The sequence below is a fragment of the Hylaeus anthracinus genome, unplaced genomic scaffold (assembly GCF_026225885.1).
Source record: "Hylaeus anthracinus isolate JK02 unplaced genomic scaffold, UHH_iyHylAnth1.0_haploid 2, whole genome shotgun sequence".
Lineage (NCBI taxonomy): Eukaryota > Metazoa > Arthropoda > Insecta > Hymenoptera > Colletidae > Hylaeus > Hylaeus anthracinus.
The window spans coordinates 5752955-5777848 of record NW_026534838.1 but is presented as its reverse complement, the minus strand read 5'-3'; the positions used below and the strand labels follow the sequence as shown (position 1 = coordinate 5777848).

At 37.9% G+C, this 24894-nt stretch overlaps 2 protein-coding genes and 1 long non-coding RNA gene across 4 annotated transcripts in view; 2 read left to right on the top strand and 1 right to left on the bottom strand.

Moving 5' to 3' along the window:
• The window catches only part of LOC128892904 (zwei Ig domain protein zig-8-like), a 242943-nt gene that overhangs the window by 183268 nt on the left and 34781 nt on the right, over positions 1-24894 (bottom strand). The gene's annotated exons all lie outside the window — the stretch shown is intronic.
• LOC128892901 (uncharacterized) lies at positions 7538-15972 on the top strand. The gene is made up of 6 exons (XM_054153540.1): positions 7538-7713; positions 11525-11781; positions 12787-13056; positions 13659-13792; positions 13877-14042; positions 15279-15972. The coding sequence occupies exons 2-6, from the start codon at positions 11527-11529 to the stop codon at positions 15681-15683; spliced, it is 1230 nt and encodes a 409-aa protein (XP_054009515.1). The 5' UTR covers positions 7538-7713; positions 11525-11526; the 3' UTR covers positions 15684-15972.
• On the top strand, positions 20775-23278 carry LOC128892905 (uncharacterized). The gene is made up of 3 exons (XR_008461198.1): positions 20775-21077; positions 21601-22189; positions 22759-23278. It is a non-coding gene; the product is annotated as an uncharacterized LOC128892905 (long non-coding RNA).

Below are 24894 nucleotides of genomic sequence, written 5' to 3'. Positions count from 1 at the left end.
CATGTCACATTTATTAGGATGTCACAAATAAAATTATTTTAAGAGAAGAATTCACCTTAGGGAAATTTTTTGTTGAAAAACAGTTAACTTAATACGAAATCCATTTGCTTGTTCATGTTACATACAGTCGGTTCAATAAGTATTTGGACTTGTGATGGGTTTTCAAATGAACGCTTCACAATGTACAAATAGTCTTTACACGTGTATACACTCTCAATAAAAAATATTTTAGGAAATATAAAACCTATCATTTAATTTAGGCAAATTTTGTTAATAGACCTAGGTGGTACGAATATTCATGGACAATTTAATTTCTTAGATATTGATGTTGTATTGAAACAAAATGAATCCTATATAATTCAGTAACGTACTATAAAACATAAAATATCTGCTGGGACAACCTAATGTACCGAATAATTCAAAAATAATTTTTGTTTGGAGTTTTTAAATAAAATACCGATGCTAGAGTTATTACTCGCTTCCATAGGAATCATTCCTTGTAAAGCCTGGCTGTTCTGAAGTATACAATTATTGTGCAATCAAAGGCGCATTATTATCGATTATGTAACTTGTACGTTACCGGAATAGAGAGGATTGCGCACTTTTAAAAGTGATTACATATTTGATTGCTGGTTGAGTGTTCTTCAATTACGTGAACAGTCGGCAGTCTCTTACAAGCAATTTTTTAACTTTTATAAACCTTTTTCACCTCAAATTTCGAGTACCCTTTGGTAGATTGGATACGAGATAAGCACATATTAAATAAATGAAAGGAATAAACAATATTTAAATAAATCTGGCAAAAGGGAATGAAGGTTATATCAAGAAGGTGAACAGTAAGAAAGCTGTAATAGAAAATAAAATGCTTAGTGAGTTCTCAAGAACAATCCATCATTCATCGATCATTATTGTTATTGTCCATAGTCACGTTTGTTAAGTGAGAAAAATGAATGACTGCTTTGAAGTTCCTTCTTGCATAAATGAAAAAAACGATAAGTAAAGAAAAATGGAATATCCAAGAGCACTTATATCACGACAAAATGAAGAACAGTAGAATAACATATCTGCGAACAAATACTGTATACGCAAAAACTAATGGCGAATTGCAGCCACACGATATTAATAAAACGCGAGTAGACCTACAACGCGGAAACCACGAAGCAACTTGTTACACTTGTTACACTTGTTGTAATATAGGTCATGCATGTATCACTAATTTCAAAAATTCGGTATTAAATTTTGGAGCATCCCATAATTAATCTATTAATCTATTCGTACAATATCATTTACCAATAAAACGAAAGACACTTTTGGGACAACCTAATATACTGAATAATACGCTGACAATAAAAAATCTTTTGGAAACATTACAAAAATAATTTTTCTTTTTTACAATTTTAATGTACTTTCAATTTATTATTAAATTATTACTCGTGTATAATCCGTTGTTTCATCGCATGGCATTTAACAGTTTCGAAAATACCAATTTTATTATTTTCCTAGATAATTAACTGTTTCCTACTGCGCAGGAAAATAGTGAGAAATATAGTTTGCTGGAAGGAATCGAGCGAATCGTTTCTTTCCTCCATAGTTTTCAGTTCGAACGTTCGGAAGGAGATATTTAAGGGAGACCATTCGGATACCTCAATCTGACAATTAAATTCTGATCTACCGGTGTCTTTAAACCTATCCAACCCTGCTGCCGTTCCACTTTCCCCGCGATTTAGGGTAATTTTCTTAAAACTCCCGCGTTATATCAGTCCGGGCGGTGGAAAACGCTCGGTGGACTCTTTGGAAATCGATTATCCTCGAGCGTTACGATAAGGTCCGTCGCGTCGGTGCGTTTTGGAAATTGCATCGTATATTCCGCGAGTTTAAAGCGTCATTCGACCGGCCGTATGGCCGTATCGATAAACCGTGACGATTGTAAATTTTCAGGTGTACGGCGATATAATTTTTCATCGCGCTATATAAGCAGATAAATAATTCCACGCGATGCGCGTTAAACCGCGGGAGTGTAAGTTGCGCAACGACAATGAAACGTTACGAATAAATATGTGACGAGACGTCGAATGGCTAATAGAATCGCTATAAAACTAGCAAGGTCGCGTGTAGTTAATATTAATGCGCGTATCTCGAAGTCTGGGACCCTTGAAGAAAATCTTTTAAATCTCTGGAAATCAAATTAATAAATTAAAGAGAAATACAAATTATTTTTAGTGTTAAAGTTGAAGGTATAATTAAGAAGAAGGTAAATAGAAAATCAGAAATGTTACAGTTAGATAAGAATAGTGTTTACGATGTTTCCGATTTAAAGTATGCAGCGAAGAGCGTTTCACCTCGAGATTAGGTGAAGATAATCGCTGTTTAGTATGCGCATACGATCGACGACTATGAAATTACATTTGTTGCAAACAGAAGACGTGTTCTTTTTAAGTTCAGAAATGTAAAATATGAATATGTCTGGACATTGCAGTCAAAATTTGAACGAGATAAGACGGATTTATAATTGAAACAAATGTTTACTGGAGATTCACGCGAAGGCAAGTTGAAGATGAAAATACGCAGTTGACTAGGAGAATAAGTTAGCTGGAACCGATTTGTATGGACAGCTGATCATACGTTATTCCGCATGTGCTAATGTCAGTGCGTAATTGAACTATATAAGAGCACTATGATAATTACTGGAGCGAGTAAGAATCTCTTGAATAAAATTTAAAAGTGTTCAAGTGTTGCGTGAGAATATTCTTCAGCTTGAATTCATTTTGTATTTTTTGGGTTATTTGATTCCACCGTGCAGTGAGATAAGGTAATTTTGATCAGGTGTTCAAATGACAGAGTAGGGGTGATTTTCCCGCCATAAGGTTTAATTTCACGATCGTGTTATTTCGTAATCCAATTAACATTCTGTGGACATTCCTTCATCCCTTAAATATATCGCATTATGAGTATCTTATCAGCCATCGATATCAGCATTAATCGATGGTCTTACTTATGATTACCTATGATTATTGATTATCGATCAGATTTGTTAATCGAACAAGATTTATCGTGTCATTGCCAACAGGAATCGTGAAATATGGAAGAAAAGTATCGATTATAAAATATGATGTTTAGTTCGGTTATTCCTTGTATTTGATAAGAATTTTCAACATGATTGATATTTAATTAATTATCGATAGAATTGATTAATCATCGAAGTATAATGATCGTGTCACTGTCAAAAGAAATCATGAAATATGAAAGAAAACCATTAATTACGAAATATGAAATTTAATTTCGTTATATTACTCGTCTTTGATCAGAATTTTCAACATGATTGATATTTGAATAATTATTAAAAAGTTTGAAAGGTAGTTAGTAGTTCCATTCAAATTGTTTTGTTTTAAATTAACCAAAATGTCAGCTTACTAAGGAACATTCACACTGAGATTGTGACAAGTAATCTAGAAAAATTCCAGCAAGTTCAAATGCAGTGTGTTAAATAAATAATCATTAATACGAAATTAATAAGAGTAAACACAGTTTCTCCGAGCTATTAGCGATAATATTAATTGCCAGCGACTGGTGATTGGCGATAACGATGCCTTGGCCGCGAAGGGGTTGAAAACCGTTTCACGAGCGAATACAGATTACGGCGTTCTCGATTGACGAATTATCTCTGAATAGACCGATTACTCGACCCTCACGTTCCGAATAGAAACAGCAAATGGGTCGAATTCAACCTTACCCGTCGACGATGATTGCCCCAATTTCAGTTTCACGTTTTAATAAATCAACGGCATTGAAGTGATGAAAAGATTTCGACGCACGTGACCGGAGGCAAACTCAAGGATGAATGTTACGATGGGCATTATGGCATCATGGTAAACATCCATTATTGTATTACATAGCGGGCGACGGAAGCGTTGGGTGACATTGCTTTGCACAGTCTTCGGGACAACGTGGAAGACTCGTGCTCACCGGAATGCTGGTGCTAAGGAACTACTGTTTGACTAACGCAAATATGTACTTCGTCATGGAAATCGATAACCTTGTTCAAGGAACGCCATGAACTCACAACTACACCAGAACTTCTTTTATGCGAACGTTCTATTGCATGAAATTAAGTGAATTTCCAGCATTCTAACTGTATATCTATGTAAAAGAAACCTTGTTATCCTTAATTTTAATTTAACTTTAATTTATTATTGTTATTTCTATCGATGTATTCCACCTATGTGGCCCTATAAACCTAGGAATACTTTTTCATACGATATTCACAATAATTTAATATTTTTCATATACATGTCGGCCATATTGGATCCGCCATTTTGAATTTTGCAATTGTGATATCAGATTCGAAGTCTGCGGCGCAAGTAACTTATAAATACCAAGGCTCATGAAAATCTAATAACTTTTTCATATATATATCGGCCATATTGGATCCACCATTTTGAATTTTGCAATTGTGATATCAAATTCGAAGTTTGCGGCGCAAATAACTTATATATACTAACGCTCATGAAAATCTAATAACTTTTTCATATACATGTCAGCCATATTGGATCCGCCATGTTGAATTTTGCAATTTTTATATCAGATTCGAAATTTGCAACCCAAATAACTGTGTGATGTTAAATAAATGATATTTGAAATAAAATTAAGTGAATTAATATTATATTGTATATATATATTTGTATATTTATATAAAAGAAATTGTTTTAAAAACATTAGAAAGTAAAATCAGCGAATAAACAGACGAATCAGTGCTTGAATAATGATATAATTTAATTGTAATCGACACGCGTGAATATTCGATGTCGTTTCGCAGCCTTCGAGTACTCGTAGAATATTCGAGTAATTCCAGTACCGTGTAATGTGAATTGGTTCGCACGCGATCGCAATTTTCGACATGCGTGTCGTCCGTGCCGATAAAATGCAGACTCACGACAAGCACCCGCTGAATAATGTAATTGAAAACTAGCGGACAGCTCTGTTTAATCGGCTCGTGCAAATAAATCGACTGGACTGTGACCGGTACGTGACAGGATTCTAAAATTACAGGCGAGAGCATAATTTTGGTCGGCTGCTAATGATTCAGGTCGATTGGACGTATTAGGTGTCAGCCTTGCCGGCGTTTCCTTCGAGCTGATTAAAATGGAACGAAATAAAATCGCCCGGAACGCTGAATGGATTGGTAATGCACGTGCCACGAATACGTTCGATTCTCGTACTATCGAGATTATCACGAATCTGAATAAAATATGACGTGCTTTTCATTTTTCGTTAATTATATGGATTCACGTTCGAAAGTACCGATTAGAAATTCCGTTAAAGTTCCAGGTATTCCCGTGCGTAGGATTAAATTCACCAGTGGAACACTAAATTTTAAGTAAAAAACGTAAATTCATGTACATTTACATCTAGATTAAGAATATTATTTGACGCTTCGTTCAGATCTCTCTGACCTTCTCTGAAAGTAATTTATAAGTTAGAATTCTTACGACTCATCGTTCTATTTTAGGAGTAAACAAATTAAATGTAGTTTCTTGCCAACGAATTATATTTCTTTCAGACTGACAGACAAGGAAGACAATGTGTCAGTCAACACTGAATAAAAGGCGATAAGGAATTAGAGATACTGTAATAATCAGCATGAGGAAATTACGATGATTATCGGTGACTGTTTTATTAATTACCATGAAGTAGAAAAATATAAGATAAAAATTCTTAAGTTCTTGCCATAAATATGTACGTCAAAAGATTGATATCAAGTGGTGCCAAAAGTACACTATGTAATATATAAGTACACTATATATAATATAAAAGTACACTATGTAAGATTTCTATTTATTTCAGAAATTATAAATAAATGAAAACAGGTGTACTAATTCATAAAAATTGTAAGACTGAAAACTTTACAGATTTCGGTGAACGAGACATTCCATTTAAAAATTTTGGATTATTGGAACTTGTAGAGTCTTCTAACAGCCTGTTTTTAACACCCCCGAATTTCTATTCATTTTAGAAATTTTAAATAAATAAAAACTAGCATACTAACACATTAAAATTATGAGACCGAAAACTTTACATATATCAGTAAATGAGACGTTCAATTTTCCCAAAAATTTTACAGTATTGCACAAGGTTTTGTACGACACTTGTCGCGTCACGTTGCGCGTATTTTACGATATCATCAATAATAATGTTACAGATACGCTTCGATACGATCATGGCCTAACCGTAAGACACCTCTTCAGAAGGAAAAGCGAAACCTGGCGGAACAGATTCGTGTAATGACTATAATGACGATTGACATGCACGATAGCCCTGAAAATTGTGATAAATATCAGGAGGATTTCATAACACCACGAATTGACTTCATATAACCCGAGAGTGGAGAGCGTTGTTGGGTTACGTAAATGACACGCGAGCTATATATTTAAACAATGGCGACACAATGATTAAGGCCTCGTCAAATGACGGTGCAGGTCCGCGTTCCTGACGGGGTCAATTACACACACGGTCGCTTAGAAGGATTCTCACTCCTCAGATGCTCAAAACAGAGAGAAAAAAAATATACGTGTTGAATTGAGTAATCTCCTCCTTTTCGAAGTCTGTTAAAAATTCATTTAATAGTCGTAAACAGAAACTTTTTAAATGATATCAATTTGTGATTCAAATGTTCTGTAAATTCTCTGTAAATTGTAAATTTCTAAAATTTAGCTTTCCTAAAATCTTCAAAATCGTCTCATCTCAAGTTCTCCTGAATTTTATTTTAACTTACACAATTGAAATCTAATTACAAATGTTCTGCAAATTCTCTGTAAATTGTAAATTTTTAAAGTTTAGCTTTCCTAAAATCTTCAAAATCGTCTCATCTCAAGTTCTCCTGAATTTTATTTTAACTTACACAATTGTAGTCTAATTGCAAATATTCTTGTAAATTTTCAATATAAATTTATTGTAAATTTTCAATATAAAAATCTAGCTTCCCTAAAATCCTCAAAATCGTCTCATCTCAAGTTCTCCTGAATTTTATTTTAACTTACACAATTGAAATCTAAGTACAAATGTTCTGCAAATTCTCTCTAAATAGTTCTGTAAATTATAAATATAAAAATCTAGCTTTCCTAAACTCTCAAAATCCTCTCGTAAACAATTTCCACGGTAAAAGAAACAATGACATAGTGGCCTCCAGTATCTGAAGCATTCTCTGTCAGTAGGTCAAGGCTACTCTCCCAGTCCTGAACCATCGCGTTCTCTCGATTCATCTGTGGTCTCGGTATCGTTCCTTACGCCACTCTCGCGTGTGATTCGCGGCAGAGTCAGCGAAAAGACGCCGGAGAGGGAGAAAGAGTACACTCCGTCCAATATTAGGACATTAAGAATCCCCCAATCGGTGTGCGAAATGTCGACCTTCGTTCAATCGACACAGCACCAAAAGTAGGAAGCACGAGTCGCACGGGTATTAAGCGCAGATCACGGAAAGCAAACTACGGAATCATGGGAGGTTCTTGCATTCTTCTTAATTGTTATCCGAAAGTGTCGGCGCTAGATAACAACGCACGAGTAAAGGGGGATTCTCTAACGCGTTATAAATATTGTACGGGGCCGCATACAAAGCGTCACACTTCGATTCCGCGCCGCTCACTCCGTACCAGACATCTCCGGAGGCAGTGCAGTGATCCATTAGGTGTACGCTCCACGTAAACGATTTTCAATTCGCAGGTCAGTGACGAATAGTGACTTGTGCGTTTACGTATAATTTCCCATCGATGTTCGAATGCGTGTTGACGTGACAAGTGGATTAAATTTTTGAAAAAAAAAAAAAAAAAAAGAATACAAAGTCTAATTAAAAATGTTCCGTGTTGCTCGTGTTTGCGGATGATCAGTTTCGCGGAAGTGACATGATTGAGATTAGGAAACCATCGGAGAATCTTTATGGTTACTAGTGTTGCTACGATTTTGTTGGATTTGAGGCAAGACTGATCCGCATAGGAAAAGAATTGCTTGTAATATAGTTAAGACTTTTATATCGAATTGTACATTTTCAATTGGTTTGTTTTCTATATTTGGTATGTTAACATTGTATATTGTTCTTTTGAAGAAAAGTTAAAAACATAAAGGATAAGGTAAAAACGACTGTGCTCCGTAAATCTAGTATCCACTTACCGGAGTAAATTTTCAAGTGAATCGAGAGAATCTTGAGCAAACATCAAGGCGATCTTTTTTGTCGTACATTTATTCATTGCATTAAATTAACTTTGGATTGTTCTGGAGAGGATGGTGTTCGTCAGACAAACACGTGTTGCATAATATAAAACGCACCACGGCAAACTTGACGCGTGTAATTTACATTTCATTGTTTGGATGAAGCTGCTGAATAAATATTATCGAGATTGACAAGTGAGTTTTCCGAGTTCTAGTGCGAACGAAACGTTTCATGAATGATACGGAACGACAGCGCCACGTTAAGGCGAAGATAACTCGTTTTCTATTCTAATCGCGTCCTGCGATATTACGCTACCAACACGCATAAAATTCCCATTCATCACGGCTCGTCGAGGATTCAAACGAAATAAACGGAACCATTCATCTCGTTTCACTCTAATTTGTCGAATCGTTAAACTGAACACATGCAAGCATTTGGTGCGTCGATGTGCTCAAATAAATGTAACGCTGAAACAATCGCAATTCATTTGCAGTAGGTCATTAATGATTCATCAATGAATTCATTGTAAAAGGTTTGAGTTTTTTATATTTTCGCGAAATACTACTGCAAACGGCAATAATAATATAAATGATAATATAAATAAATGGTTTTGTTAAATACTTTTACAAGTTCTTTAAAAAAAAACAACTTATTCGTTATATATTAATAATCATTCTTATACAAAGTATAAGTTAGTTACATTTTCGTAAAATACTACTGAAAATGGTAATGATGATATAAATAATAACTTAAATAAGTTTTTGTGATAAATGTCTTTACAAGTTCTACAAAAAAACAACTTATTCGTTATATATTAATAATCATTCATTATAAAAAGTATAAGTTCGTTACATTTTTGTGAAGTACTACTAGATATGATAATAATAATATAAATAAATGGTTACGACAAATACCATTACAAGCCCTTCAAAAAAATAGCTGAATCGTAATTGATAAAATTGAACGTAAAAATTATTCGTAAGCTCTTCAAAGCTTGATATCTACTGACGTAAGCTAGGAAATTAACTGATAAAGAAATCTAGCAGCAATTGCAACTATTCTGTTATCATACAGTTATTATTGTACAATACACCATTCGATATTATGTCACTATCGCGTCCTTATCATTCCTATTGACTTGACGTAAAAAGGTTTCACGTATCACGATAGAACGCTGGGATGAAAATAACATACAATGATTTCCGACTTGTGAAAAGTTTCTGCTACCCGTAATGCACTTCTTCTAAGTTTACTTTTTGTGTAAATTAAATGACAGGTTTAATGTTTCCAAAAAAATTTTTTATTGCGAAAACGTGAAAAGTCTATTTGTGCATATTACGTGCAAGAATATTGTACGTAATTTTTAAACAAATTGATCAGAGCGGTTGAAAATTTTAGGGTCTATTATTAAAAGTAAAAAAATTACGCCAAGTACATGAAAAAGTGGAGGACTCAAGGAGTTATCATTGAAAAACAGAAGATCCCCATAAAAAACTACAAGAAAATAGAAAAAGATGTGAAATCGAAATAATTTATTATATAGAATCTATTTGAAATTTATAAAAATAAAATTGATATTTCTGTAAACTCTACATAAGAAGTCTAAATTATTATTTGTTTCTTTGATTGAGTAGAGTAAAATAAAGGGAGAGGGGATAACAAAAGCGAACATATATATTGTTGCGCCGGGGGGTTGAGCCACGAGAATTCATTTTAATTAAATATAAAGTTTATTAACAAACTATAACTTTTAAACAATTTAACGATAATATAACGATAATCTTGGAGACTTGTAACGGAACGTCTTCTCTCTTTGAGTTCTCGAATCGCTCTCTACTACTTTAAAAGTTTGCCGCTTCCTAGCAACCGGAAGCACGGGAACTCGTTTCCGCATCTTCACACCATCGCGACGATATAACTCGGAACTGTAGTGCGGCATCTTCATACTGTCGCAACAATATATATATATGTATTTCATATAATTTATTAAGTGTAAACTCTTATTCGTTCAATTTATAAATAATTATATATACCTGCAATTTTTTTTCTTGCTGCGAGAAATTTTAATGTTAATGATGAAATGAGAAAATGACTCCATTACTATAAGCTCTACATAAAAAGTCTAAATTAAAAACACTAGTGGTATGGATCTATTCTGTAAAGTACAACAAACGACATTCGGCTTTTGCTTAGCTCCTATTGGCTAAGGGTTGACGACGGGAAAATCATACGAAAAATACCGTTTCTGACAGATTCATGACATATTACGATATGTCAGTTGTTCGTGGACCGATTTGACTGATTTTGGTTTTATTCGAAAGCTTATATGCGGTTTACATCAGAAAAATGCCTTTAAATTTATAAAATATTGCAGGTGTGTTGAGATATTCATGAAAGAAGTTTCAGGTTAGGTTGGAATGGACCATCTCCCCTATAAAAGATACATGGTAGCTCCAACGCCAGTAGATACTCGGTGACGGATAATTTTTCATGTACTTAGCGCCGAGACGCTACCGCGTCTCTAGATACCTAAATCTTTTAACGAAATTTGTGTAAATTAAATGACAGGTTCAATGTTTCCCAGAAAATTTTTTATTGTGCAAACATGTAAAGTCTATTTGTGCATAATGAATTTATTTGAATACCTATCATTTAATTTCGTGCAGAGTTCTTCAACAAACGTAGAAAGTACAAATACCTACTGTATGTGTATAAATCGACGTGCCAAATTTGAGAAGTTTACGTCAAGTATGTAATTCGCAAAAAAAAATCATGAAGATCGCCCCGGAACTGGTCAAAAAAGGGAGGTATACCCTCGGCAACGTTTGCGCACCCCTAGTCTCGAAAGTTGCAATGGCGAAAGTTTTCGTCTTCCGAGATTTCGCCGTGGATAAAGTATGGCCTTTGTTCACGGGAACGTGATCAGTTCCACGGGGAATCGCTGTAAATTTTCTTAAAATACCGCGGTTCGATGGAATCTCGAGGTATAGCCGTCGCGCAGCCAGCGCGGGAAAAAGTCAGGGACGAAGGGGTGGACTTCCTCGTTCCATTACGTTTCTAATTGAAACAGCGAGTCGAGAACGCGAGAAACGTTCGGCCGTGAATATCGAGGAAGGACGGGATTCGAACGCTGGCGGAAAAGAAATGGAGTAAGAGGGACGAAGGGGGAGGGGGGCGGGGGGGCGGGGGGAGGAAAGGAAAAGGGAAGCGTGATAAATCTCGCGGCGTACAATAAGTTACCGTAAAGAATCGTTTCCGCGTCTCCTGACGCGTCGGGAAGAACAATGATTTGTCGAGGAAATTCTCCAATTCCAATTCCAATTTCAGAAATGGCCCAAGAGACACCGTTATGGCTGAACATCCACTTCGCGGAGAGGATACTGCGATTGGCAGAGGACAACACTACGATCACGGTGACCGATATATTTATGAAACCGGCCACTAGCAAAGGTGATAACTACACCAGCGATATGATGAGGGTGTCCATTGAGTTCACGCGTGTTCAGGGTGGGGAGAGGGTGAAGGATAAGAAGTCGCTTATATTCAAATTCGAGCCGATAGAAGAGGGAGTGCGCAGAGATTTGGTAAGTCCTCGAACTTTTTCTTTATCGAAGCTGTAAATATCAGTGTTACGTAAACTACACTGCAAATAAAATCAATTATATGAAATGGAACCTTGGATACAGTCAGTTACATAAATATTCGAACTCTTTGTCTTTGTCTAAATTAAACGAAGGGTTGATGTTTCCGAATACATTTTTTATTAGATACAGTCAGATGAAATATTCGTACCTCCTATGTCTATCGAAGAAATTTGTTTAAATTAAATGGTTGGTCCGATGTTTCCAAGTGTGTGTTTGTATAAATATGTTAATGTATATGTTACGGTGAATGCGATAAACTAGGGATTACGCGTAATCTCCACTAAAGTTGGTGAATGTGATAAATTTTGGAATATTTATCAAATACACTGGTGATTTTATATAATCTCCAACTCGTAATGAGAAATGGGATAAATGCGCTTGAACGGTGCTGATGTACACTTGAAATCTGAAAACAGTCGCGAACCGTAATTTTATGAAAAAAAGTGCTTAAAACCGCGTTTCCAGCCACTTTTTCACTGATCCGAGCTGTCTATTAAAGTTACATATCTCCTTTAGACAGAATGATCCACTCTTTAATAGCTAAATGCATGTTTGACTAAATCAACAAATCGATGCATGAGTACTAGAACTAGACGATCAGAATAAACGTTCACGTGTGACTTAAAATAACCATTCATTGAAGTTTTAGTTGCAAATTATAGACTGTTGTTATTCGCAGTGATAGTGTCCAACAAGAAACTACGTCCAAACCTACTCAGACAGTATTTCCGCGTAGACAGTATATGCATCAACAATTTTCTCACATTCCTCACCATGTGACTTAAAATACCCATTAATTGAATTTTTAGTTGTCAACTATAAAATATTGTTATTCGCAGCCTCTCGCGTGATAGTGTCCAACAAAAAACTACGTCCAAACTTCCTCAGACAGTATTTCCTCAGACAGCATACGCATTAACGAATATTTTTTGGATGTTTCGCCAGATCGAGAAGGTCCAAATATTCGACACCGAGATGACAATGATGATGGACACCCTGAAGAAGATGAACGACATGTTGGGCCCCGAATCTCGTCTCGGAGCGCAAGTCTATCACGTACGGATGGAACGACCGTTGTGTTTGATAATGGAGGACCTCGCACCCCTCGGATTTCGCATGGCTGACCGCCAAGCTGGTCTTGACCTACAACACTGCCTACTAGCGGTACGAGGACTGGCGAAATTCCACGCCAGTTCGGTGGTGCTATGCGAAAAGGTAAAGAATCCCGATAAATGCACTAGAAGCATCCCCATTTCACCCCTTACCCTCTTCACCATTCCGACCCACTGACCGCTAAAGAGGCTACCGTTGAAGTGATTAACGAAGAAGGAACGCGGAACAGCCGCCATTTTCTTTTATCTTTCGTGGGTTAGCCTATTATCGAAGGATCGTTAAGCAGCTGACGCCCCGCTGCTACTTTAAGGATTTTAGGATACCTTGTAACTTTTCAATTATAATTGAATCTCAACGAAGCTCCTCAAATTTATTTATTTAATCAACGAACGATTTTTGCCTTCTTTACTGCGACGTTAAAATAATACAAAGAGTAATCATCGCAATTCTCAAGTTTTGGAGGATTCTAGGATACCTTGTAACTTTTCAAGTATAATTGAATCTCAACGAAGCTCCTCGAATTTATTTATTTAATCAACGAACGATTTTTGCCTTCTTTACTGCGACGTTAAAATAATACAAAGAGTAATCATCAACTATTAATAAAATTGAGCAGCGAATGTATTTCAAATAGATTGTTAGTTCTGTTAACTCTGCGTAGCTTTGCAGAGTCGCGGCAGTAAATGATTTCTACATAATTACAGGAACCGAAACATAAGGAGCGCTATAGAAGGGGTATATTCTCCGATGAGTTCCCAGATGAGGTGACTGCATTCTTCACCGGCGGATGCGCGGCTTTGGCTGCGGAAATGAAAAACTGGCCAGGCGAATGGACGATGTAAGGAGTTGTCAGTTTTATTGTGTCACCCGTGATCATGAAGTTTGAACCCTCGATAAGTCCGTTAATTGATGCAAATTGCAGTTACAGAGAGAAACTTGAGGCGCTCGCTCCGCATTTGTACAAGCTTGGCGCGAAAACGCTACAGCGTCGCGACGACGAATTCAACGTAATCAATCACGGTGATAGCTGGGTAAACAACATGTTGTTCCGGTACGATGAGAACTCGAAGCCAGTCCAGCATATTTTCGTAAGTAACGAACAATCGATTTCATTCTATGTAATATTAGACAATTATCTTATTAGAGAGATTTTATTACAGATTTTATTAGAGATTTTATTAGAGATACAATAAACACTGACCATTTGTGTGATTAAGTCCGAGACGTGCGTAACGATGAGTTTGTTGATCATTTTGCAATATGATACAATGCTAACACCAGTATTTCAAACATTATCACACATTATCAAACATTTCAAACATTATCAAACATTATTACATAAGTACTACTATCAATTGCAGACACAATTAAAGCACCATAATTTATTTATTCATTCCTGCAATAATTACAAATATAACACAAGCTACAGTATCTCGAATATTATCAATTCACAAAGTCTGTTAAAAAGTGAATGACGATGCCGTACGTATGTATCACCTTGTAGAATTCCCATTCTTGCACACCTTCGATCGCTGTCAAATCGATGCGTTGACGTTCAGTTGATCGCGACCGAAGAGGCCAGGCGACAAAGAACCATCGTTTCGACTCCTCGTGCATTATGAATAATGCAATAAATCCGACTCGATCGCGTTTAGGTACATTTGCCACCTGTCTGTTCGCGTTTGCATGGCACGGGGAACAACGAGTCGCGGCCACGAGTAGACGGGTCCTCGACTGTGACGATTTCCTGAACGCGAGCTTCGATTCTTTCCCTCGATTCTCGCAATTTCCAATTCTATACGCGTCCAACACCGTTCCACCGATTCCGAACAAAAATCACGCTTCCCAGAATTCTCCAGACCTTTTAACAAATTTTCATCCCCGAAAAAGCAATTCTCGAATATTTCTATAATGAAACATTTAGTTTTAAACATTAAACATTTACTTAATTACAAGCAATTTAGATTATCGTGTTACAGTGGCATGGCTTGTATGTCAGTTACTTATGGTCTCGAATTTACTATTTAGACTTTTTTTAGTATTTTTGTTTTAAATTTAATTTAAACAAATTTGTTTAGTATGTATTCAGGGTATGAATCCATAGAATATCTATGACTATAAGTCATAGATATTCTATAAGTCTAAATTCTTTTTCTGTGAAGATATCAATTTACATAAATATCCACAATCTAATTACCATAATTAGCTGTTACATATTTTTTTTTAATTTCTGTAATTTCTATTTTAGTAGAAATTCTATTTTTTTTTAAATTTCATAATCAAAAATGATTCATTCATGTTCAACAATTCGATTAATGTTGCAGGTCGACTTCCAAATGTGCGTCTACACAACGCCAGCGATCGACCTGCATTACTTCCTGTCCACCAGCCCTTCGGAAACTATTTACGAGAACAATTTGGACATGCTGGTGGAGGAGTACGTGCGCACGTTGTCCACCATGATGAAACAATTGGGCAGCAAAACAAAGCCGCCCACCTTAGAGGATATCAAGAAAACGATGAAAGAACGCGAAACGTACGCGCTGATATCCTCGATTACAGTCCTGCCAGTAATCCTGGTGGATAAGAGCGAAGCGATGGATATCAACGAAATGATGCATCCCGATGGCGTGAATAATCCTGGATATAAGAGCCCGATTTACCAGAAAGTAATGGCCAAGAGATTTCCAAAATTTTTGAAAGCGGGATTGTTGGAGATTCCAGCTTAAGACATTCGTGACGATAAAATACACCAACTTTCCTGGAATTTCTTTCTTTGAATGAAAGATTAAACGACAACCGGCGAGAGCTATTCGCTGAGTTTGAGTTTGTCGTAGATTGTAGAATCGCGACAACCATGCGAATCGTATTGGCGGCTAGTTGAGGATCCAGTTTGTGACACGATAGGCATAATTTTAGGTAGAATGTTGACTGTTTATTGAAAATTGTACGATACGGAGTAAAGAACTTCGGTACTTGTAAGAAAGACCAATGACGAACTGTTGTCTGCGCAAAGAGGATTCTAGATAATTATTATTATCAATCAACGCGATAGTATAAATTGAACGACACGGTCGTAGAATTATGTATGACTAGGCTCGATATATTATCGAAACGGGTACGAAATTAAAAAGAGAGAAGGTGAATCTCTTTGAAACATCCAAAAAATCGTTAGGTGAAATTTATTCCTCAATTTCACGCTAACATTTAGAGCTGCACTTCGTAAACTTTGTTCGTCATCTTTTCGTAGGACGATATTATGGACATCGGTTTTAACAAATTCGTGGTTAATGTAAATTTAATTTGATTAGAAAGTAATACGTTGTTATCGACAGAAACACTAATCCGATTTTTATTAACAAGCACTGTATAAGTACATCTTTTAAATTTTCAAAGTACTAAAGAATTGTTTCGTGTTTAAGAAAAGCAAAACGTGAATCAATGCAAATAAATTACAACGAAAAATATTGGAGACGTTATTCTTAATCTCGCACATAATCGTAAATGATGTAATAGTTATTTCTTGTAATTATTTAATCTTCTAATGATAGAAAGCAAAGAAAGAAAAATCTCGTCCCTTTCATATTTTTCCAGCGATTCTAGCGCTGTCATCGAAACAGTCATTCGACCGGGCGCGTAAATCCTCGTCGGTAGGCGAGAAGATTTAAGAGCGAATTGTACTTTCGCGACATGCAAACGAAACGTGCCGCGGTGTTTTGAATAAATGTCCGTGTCACGTTTCCTCGTACACACCGGCGTGACCGTTTCGGGAAAACAAAGAGTGCCCGGACGATGAAATTGCTGTTGAACATGCGTTGCACAGCGCGTACCTATTTTATGGATTAATTGCAACCCCCCCCCCCTCCCCCGCAGCCACAGCGACGGGACTGACGGCGTGTCTGCGAATGGGGGAGGACGAAATAGGGGTGAAAAAAATATTCTGAATACTTTCTCCAACGCGCGGAAAACGGACAGGAATTTTTTTTACGAAATTTCATCGATCTGCGCATCATCTGTCAGGTGTATTAATTAATTATGCCTCTTTTTTCAGGTAAGGTTTCATTTATTTATAAAGAAACACGAAACTATTTTGAATTTTTCTTGGTTGAGACTCTACACAACAAAATGAAAGTCAACATATTTATTTGAACCAGAGTTACGAATAATTATCTTAATATAAAACCATGGTGTTCATTTCTACGCATTTCTGTATTAAGGTTCTATTTTTTATAAACGAACACCATGGTATTTTTAATTTTTCTTGAGCGACACATTACCGGTACTCCATACAACAAAATGAAAGTAAATATTTTTATTTACACCAGAGTCTGAATGAATAATTACATTAATCTACAGACACAGCATTAATTTCAACGTTTGATATACACAAAAAGATGACGAAATCATAAACAATAGAATCTAAGTTGCCAACAGAGGCAATTTTAATTCAAGCTTGGAAAAGGCAGGACGACAAAATAAAAAATTCCAGCGGTGTTTGTTGAAATGGCCGAGTTTGCTTCAAGTGGCCGAGGGCCGATATTAAAATTAATTTGAAAGCACTTTGAATAGTCGGATTTCGTTACGTCGCCGCCCCGCAATGAGAGTTATTACTTTGATTCGAAATTGTCGAGTCGTTCATGCGTGGCTTGTTAAACAATTCTAGGGGAGTCCTGATCCGCGACGCGGTTCGCATGAAATAAGTGATATTCCTGCGGCTCTACAATTGGCTGTGATTCGTTCAAATGATCCTTTGAATGAACCTCGTTACCAGACCGCGGCGGTAAGTATCGCGTACGTGCATACGTCTCTGGATAAAATCAATATATATGAAATTCATCGACGTTCGATCGGGAATAACCGCGTAGATGCGCGTGTCATTCCGATTCACTCCGTCGAACTTAATTGCCTGTTAATTCCAAACGACATTCATGGAGACCGAAGCAATTTTCGCGCAACGTATTTCAACTTTTGTGTTCGAATATTATGCGTTAATTACCGCTGGAGCCCGACGGGCATAATCACGCCTTTTGAACGGACATTTCGGGTATCTGTACCGCGAATTAATCAGACGTTCATTAACTCGCCGCGGTAGATATGGGAATTCTTTTTAATACTCGGTAAATTTTGGTAATATGTTTCCATTATTGTTTATCTGCGCGGGGATTTTTTGGCAATACTTCAATCTTCATCCATTGTGCTATGAGTTAGAAAAAGTTTCATATTAGTAAAATAAATAAACGTATCGCGAAAGGTCTGATAAACAAATGGTTAAATATTTAAAAATACTACGAAACCGTCACTGGCCTTCTTTTTTAAATAGAATGCGGTATTTTCATTATTGTTATGTCGTAGTTGATAAAAAGACAAATTCAAACATACACATGCATGTTGACTGTGCACATTAGAACATGATTTTACAAGAAATTTTATAGAAAATAATAAAGTAGTTTTCGAGGTTCGCTCTTCAGTCAATTCCAAGATGTATAATAGGTTGAAAGGGTTACGAAGTAGGCAGCTTGGGTATTCTGAAACGCAACGCGTCGACCATAGACCTTTTCGTCGATTGAGCTGCACGTAGTGAAATTATAATAGCACTGTGTGAAGTTGTGTAGATTTTGTGAACACCGGGGGCATCATGGAGGATGCGATTAACTCCGAAAGCTAATTATTATCTTCAAAGCCCGCTGCACGCATTTCGCCTTTTAATTAAAACGGACCGATGTTTGTCCGTGCTCATATTTATGCGCACGATCGACAGTTGTTTGTGCAGTCACAGTATAAAATCATCCGGATTGGCTCTCGAATCGGAGAAATCCAATTGTCCTCGAAACTACCGAATAATCCCCCCAAAAAAGATTTTCTTGAAAGATTACAACTTACAAAAATCATGTACACGATCCACAAAAATAACAAGGATTATATATAATACTACTGGTACCAGAAAGTAACTCGTTCATCATTTACCAACTCGTCGTGCACCAATTGGTTTTTGTCGGATCAGGTACTGAAAACTTGCAGACCAGAAAGCAAGAAATAAAAACTTGTTATAACTTGAACAATAACTCTTCTCTGAGACTTATTAAGTCACAACTAGCTTTGGCTCGTATTATGGATCTGTCTGTGGAAAGAGTTATGTAGTCGTGTTATTGGTTTATAAGAATCAGGAGATTTATATTCTTTCTGCTGGACGACTTATATTGCTTTAACTAACAAGGATTACTGCTCAGATATACACCGCGTTAGTGATGCAAACTCGTTTAGAAATTTTGTACATTCTTGAACAATAATCCGTAAAAGATGTTGTAGCTCGTAACTCGTCGCCCCGTCGAAATTGCGATTTATACGTGAAATTAATTGTCACCGAAGAAGCTGCTAAAACGTCGCTCGAAAGGGTTTCACGTTTTACGATGAGAGAGATGACTGATCGCGGTACCGCGGTTGTCGTTTTACCTCGACAAAGCGCGACGGAAGACTATGACTAATGATATCGTCGCAACAACTTATTTGTTATCGGAACTGCCTATTACTTACCGTATTGGACAATATGTCTGCCGTCTCGTCGCCTATCGTCGCTGCCTACGGAAGCACCAAGTCCCTCCCAAGGCATTCTATCGATTATTGCGGGAGGATATTTGTCCCTGCGGGAGCGATTCACCGTCGAACGGGACCGGGAGACAAATTATACGCGAGCCAACTTTCCTGGAATTTCTTCCGTCGTATCAACGTAACGACGATAGGGGCCTGTGCATTTTTAATTACACTTTCAGCAGCGGAATAAAGAAAAAAGTGGAACAGCCGTAACGGAAGAATTTTCTTTCATTAATCAGCCATGAAAATTTTACGGGCTGCGCGGGAGTACGTTGCAACAAGATAATGGAAACGTCGCGACGTTCTTCCCGACGGTACCCTCGTTCCTTCTTTTCTTGCAACTCCGCAACTTTTCTGATAAAACGACCACGGAGAAAATGCGTCGCGCAATATCGCGCGGAAGACGAGCACGAGAGCACGAGGAGGCGACGAGTCACACGTACGTACAGACTTAAAGAGAAGGTGGAATTCTGGATGGTGGAGATTAGGTGATGAGGAAAGTGAATGGAACTGTGTGTGAAAAGTATTGTTGAAGGAGTTAAAAATAGATATTTCGGCATTATACAGAGTTCAATTATATAATGCAGCAAGACAATGTAATACTACGTATTGTAGTAAAATACAGCAAAATGTAGCAGCATTGTACAGAGTTTAATTGTATAATGCAGCAAGACAATGTAATACTACGTATTGTAGTAAAATACAGCAAAATATAGCAGCATTGTACAGAGTCTAATTGTATAATGCAGCAAGACATGACGTAATACTACATATCACAGTAAAATAGGGCAAAATATAGCAGCATTGCACAGAGTTTAATTGCATAATGCAGCAAGACACCAAGTCTACCAAGCAGACCCGTGCCTGGATGCTTGAAGTCTGGTCGGAAGAGGCTTATATATGTATGTTAGCCGGGACCTTTCACTTGTGAGAAAGGGCGGTACGCGTAGCCTCACATGCCCAATTTCCAAAATAATTTCCACGCAACGGTACTTCTTCTCAACAACCAGAAACTCCGCGAACCAGTAACCCTCACGAAAGCACGTGAACTTTTCCCGATTCCACGAGCGGGACTCCGGTAGAGAAACGGTAAAACTTTATTCCACGGTTCATCGTTCACCTACGTCCCCCGTCGAAAGCCCGCAAGGTCTGGTGACTCGGTAAATTAATAGAAAAAAAATAGGTAAAAGAGGGCACTGTGGGTCGAAGGGGATCCAGATGGAGGAGAGAGAGAGGAACAAGTAGAAAATTACAGCCATTCCGGACGAAATTGAAGCGCGCGTCAGTGCACGTCCAACAACCGCCGCAACCGGTCGTTCCAGCGTCATATATTCCGCGTCCTTTGTCTCGAGGAACTGATGCGGTATCACGTGTATAAAAGTAATATCTGCTATCCCAGTACCAGTCAAAGGGGTCTCGCCGCGTTTGAGTTATAACGCCACACGATGACTAGGGCGAGAGTGTCTCGTGAAGTGGGGGATGGCTTGGCCTCTCTGTATGCATACAGGGTGTCCCGTAACTGGTGGCACAGGCGAGTAAGGGACAATTGAATAAAAAATGTAGAATAACATTTTTTCACGTGACGCATTATTTATGAAAAAAATTAAGTTGAAAATTTATCGAGTAACTGGGATCAGGTTCAGCTCGAAGGATTTCATTGTTGATAGCCTCCGTTCTTGTTCGTAAACGTTGTCAGTGGATCCTCACGTTGTTGCAAACAAAACTGTGCTCTCCTTATTAAATCGCTTCGAACGTTTTCTAATGTATTGTGCAATTTCAATTCCTTCAAACACTATAATAATTTTTTCTTTTAATTGTTCAACCCTCCTCATGCGATCACTGTACACGATCCCTCGCAAATAAAAATCTAAAAGTGATAAAGGCACCCAAGGTATTTTGCCTACTATAGTGTGCTGTATTAGAGTGTACTGGTGCTTCATTTTATTGAAAAATTAAATTTCTTCGAGTTATAAGAGCAACAAATTTATTTTCTCCGAAAATAAAGCGTCACATGAAACCAGACACCCTGTATATCCGTCGTCTGTATGCGCTTGTCAGGGACAGAGGGGTTGATAAACGCCCGCCCCCATTCCATCGTCGACCGTTTTCAACGTCGTCCCGACGACCCCAGTCATCCGCCACGGGCCACAATCATCGCAGCGTCGCGGTATTCATAAACTAACTCAGACAACGTCTGAAACTTTGCGTCACAGGATGGCGATGCTCTGATATGGAATAATGGCGACGGCATAGTAATGAAGATCGTGCATGTTCACGCATACCCGGCCGCTGCACGAGCTGTCCCTAAGTATTTCCATTCACGTCCCGCGAGTTCGTCCGATGACGCGTACGTTCGTTCTGTTGCGCTTTATCGCGGCCAGCCTGAGACTGAAAATTGATTAATCGCGAGCACCAGTTGTTTGGAATGGCGACAACAAGAATTCATCCTGGTGGGTGACGTTCGTGGTATAGAAACGCGAACGGTGACTTTCGTCGCGATAGTAGCACTGGTCTTGCGACGAATTGGGGTGGTTAGGATGTGGTGGAGGATGGGGAGAGTTTATAACATGGGCCAGGATGGTTTCCAGAAAGGTTTTGGTTTTGGTAGATGGTTCAGGTTGACGTGACGAGCTCTGTTTTAAATTGAGTGAGTTTTAACTTGACTATAACGCTTGACTATTTATGTAATATATAACAGCAACATTTCTTGCAATTCCTCGTAACTAGTGAACCACCACAATCAATTTTTTAAAAATATTAGCTGATAAGGAATGATGAGACGAAACTTTTTTATCTTTACAGTTTATTCATAGTAAGCATTGTTTGTGAAATAAAAATTGGAAAGCTAGACATTTGTCGCAAAAAATTGAATTTCAAGAAGAAGGTTTTCTAAGTTTTCAATTTTTATCTCTGAATCTAAACGTCCTATGAATAAACTGTGAATACAAAAAAGTTTCGTTTCGTCATTATCTATAAGGTAATATTTTTTTTTAAATTCAATTGTTCTACTGTTGTTTCTTTTTCTCTATAACAACAGCAGCAGGGTCAGTCTACAACAAGCTCTCAGCAAAAAGCTCTTTCAACTCTTCAATTTTTATCTCTGAAACTAAACGTCCTATAAATAAACTATAAATACAAAAAAGTTCCGCCCTATCATTCCCCATAAGCCGATATATTTGTTTAAATTTACACCTCCACGCCTCTTAAAATTTCCAGCAAAAATCGTCCCCCAGTCGAGGAGTTAATGGTCCCAGAGCCCGATGGGTCACGCGACCGTTAAAAATAATCATTTGTTTCCATCACTTTCAATCTGTGCCGGAACGTTGGAACGCGTAACGGTCCTCCAATGACCGATTCGATTATAATCAAGGGAAATCGGCGTCGTTACGCAATCGGGCCATCGTCCGCGAAGCACTGATTTCGGGGGCGTTGTAGGATGGATGGCTGCGAACAGGCCGGCCAACCGGGGGATGGCACGAGGGACAGGGCAGAATAAATAAACGCCATAATTCACGTTCAAGAGTTACGAACGGTTCAATTCGCAATTGGAATCGGTCCAACGGCTGTGACGCGATATAGACGAACGCCTGGCAATGGTGGCCGCGGACCCCCGGGCGAGAGGGCGGCGAGAGGTTGGCGCTCAGGATACGGGAAAGGGCTGAAAGCATTACACGACGAAGGGACAAACAGCTCGTCGCTTCTGTGTACGACGACGAACGTTGCCTGAAATTAATTTAAAAGGCAGTATTTCCTGCGGCGGGCTTTACACCTGCATAATCTCGCCTGGCGCTCGCTATTCCACGACCGTTCTTCATCCTGCGCCCCCTACCAGCGCCCACCTCGTTGCCGGTTGAAAATAAGTGGATTACGTTAACTTGATAAAGCGAGGATCACGTTTTATCGGGTTAAAGAAAACCCTTTCCACCCCCGCCCGACTGACTCTCTCTTACCATCCCTCTCCCCTGTCTCTTGCTCGCCTCCTTCGTCTCTTATTATCCCGTTCCACGTCTTGCCACGACCTTATCACGCGTTCTTATTTCGCCCGTGCGTTTCAGCCTAGTTTCGCCACCCGCGCTCTAGATCCCGTCCCTGGCTGCTTCATCTAATTTACCCGGGACACGTTACTCTGTTCAGTTTCGCGTATTTTCCACGCGTGCTCGACGCGGCGTTAATTTTCACGCGAATTCTGGAACCGGGCTGAGTTTCTGTATCGCGTAAGTCTGGAATTCTGAAAGCTGTTCGGTTTGAACTCTGTCTTGTAATAAAAACTGAAGACTTAACCTTTTGCGTGACTTACTTCTATTGCAATTGGCATTGCCCACGATTTGTCATTAATTTGTAATGATCGATGGGTGTCTAAATTCAATCTTTCTTATTTGTAGTATCTCATGTTACTGTTACGTAAAGAGACAGCGTTTGTTTGTATCTGCACAAAAATTTCACAAACTACTTAACCGATCGACAGCAAATTTTAATAGTAGCTTCCTTGCTTTGTCTGGAGTAACATAGGCTATGTTATTCGAAGAAAAATGATACTGCATTCGCGTAAAAATACGTAAGAATATGTTGAACGCTCGGGCCTATACCACTAGTCTCTTAAGTACCGTTCCCAACCGCTAGGTGGCTGCGCGCCTTCGTGCCTACCCGAAAGAGAACTTTCTCCGGGTCAACGAAAATATTACAATGTGACGAAGAAAAGTATTGTACATTCCTGAAGTTCTATAATATCACATTACAATCCAAATTCTACGATATGACACGCGAAATGCTAGTTAGTTATAAATAGCATTAAAAATTAGTTTTCCAATATTGGTTTCAAACAACTTCATATAAATAATCAAATATATGACAATATTTCCATTGAACTATTATTAGATTTGTGTTCTAAAAAATTCTAAAAAAACTCGTATAATTTAAGAAAGAGTTCATCGTGGCCATTCCATAACTCAGAAATCTAAGAGAAATGTTCTCGAAGTCAACTACTTGCATATAATAGCCAAATTGCTTGCAGTGTGCAAAGGTTTAAAAGTCTCAAAGTGAATATAGCGTTTGTATTTAGATATTTAAACAGAACACTTATTATGCTGAATGGAGAGATTGAGATTCCTAAAGGGTTTCATTTTCGACGAGACGTGGAGACTCGAAGCGTACTGCCAGCAACATGATGGAACGGATCTTCCGCAATACAACTCACGTTCTGGAAACTTCGCGGCGAAGTTTCGATCGCAATCCAATTGAACATTTATGGGCAAAAATTGACAGAAAATTAAATAACTTCACGATCAATTCCAGGGAAGCGCTAAAGGAGGAAATTATATAACTTTGTTGCAATGTAGGGCAAACTGCTACTGA

What these genes read in the sequence shown, in the direction of transcription:
- LOC128892901 (XM_054153540.1), top strand. Translation starts at nt 11,527, where the DNA reads ATGGCCCAAGAGACACCGTTATGGCTGAACATCCACTTCGCGGAGAGG. An exon ending in TGGCCAGGCGAATGGACGAT is followed by an intron (nt 13,793 to 13,876) that starts GTAAGGAGTTGT and finishes TGCAAATTGCAG; the next exon opens with TTACAGAGAGAAACTTGAGG. An exon ending in AGCCAGTCCAGCATATTTTC is followed by an intron (nt 14,043 to 15,278) that starts GTAAGTAACGAA and finishes TTAATGTTGCAG; the next exon opens with GTCGACTTCCAAATGTGCGT.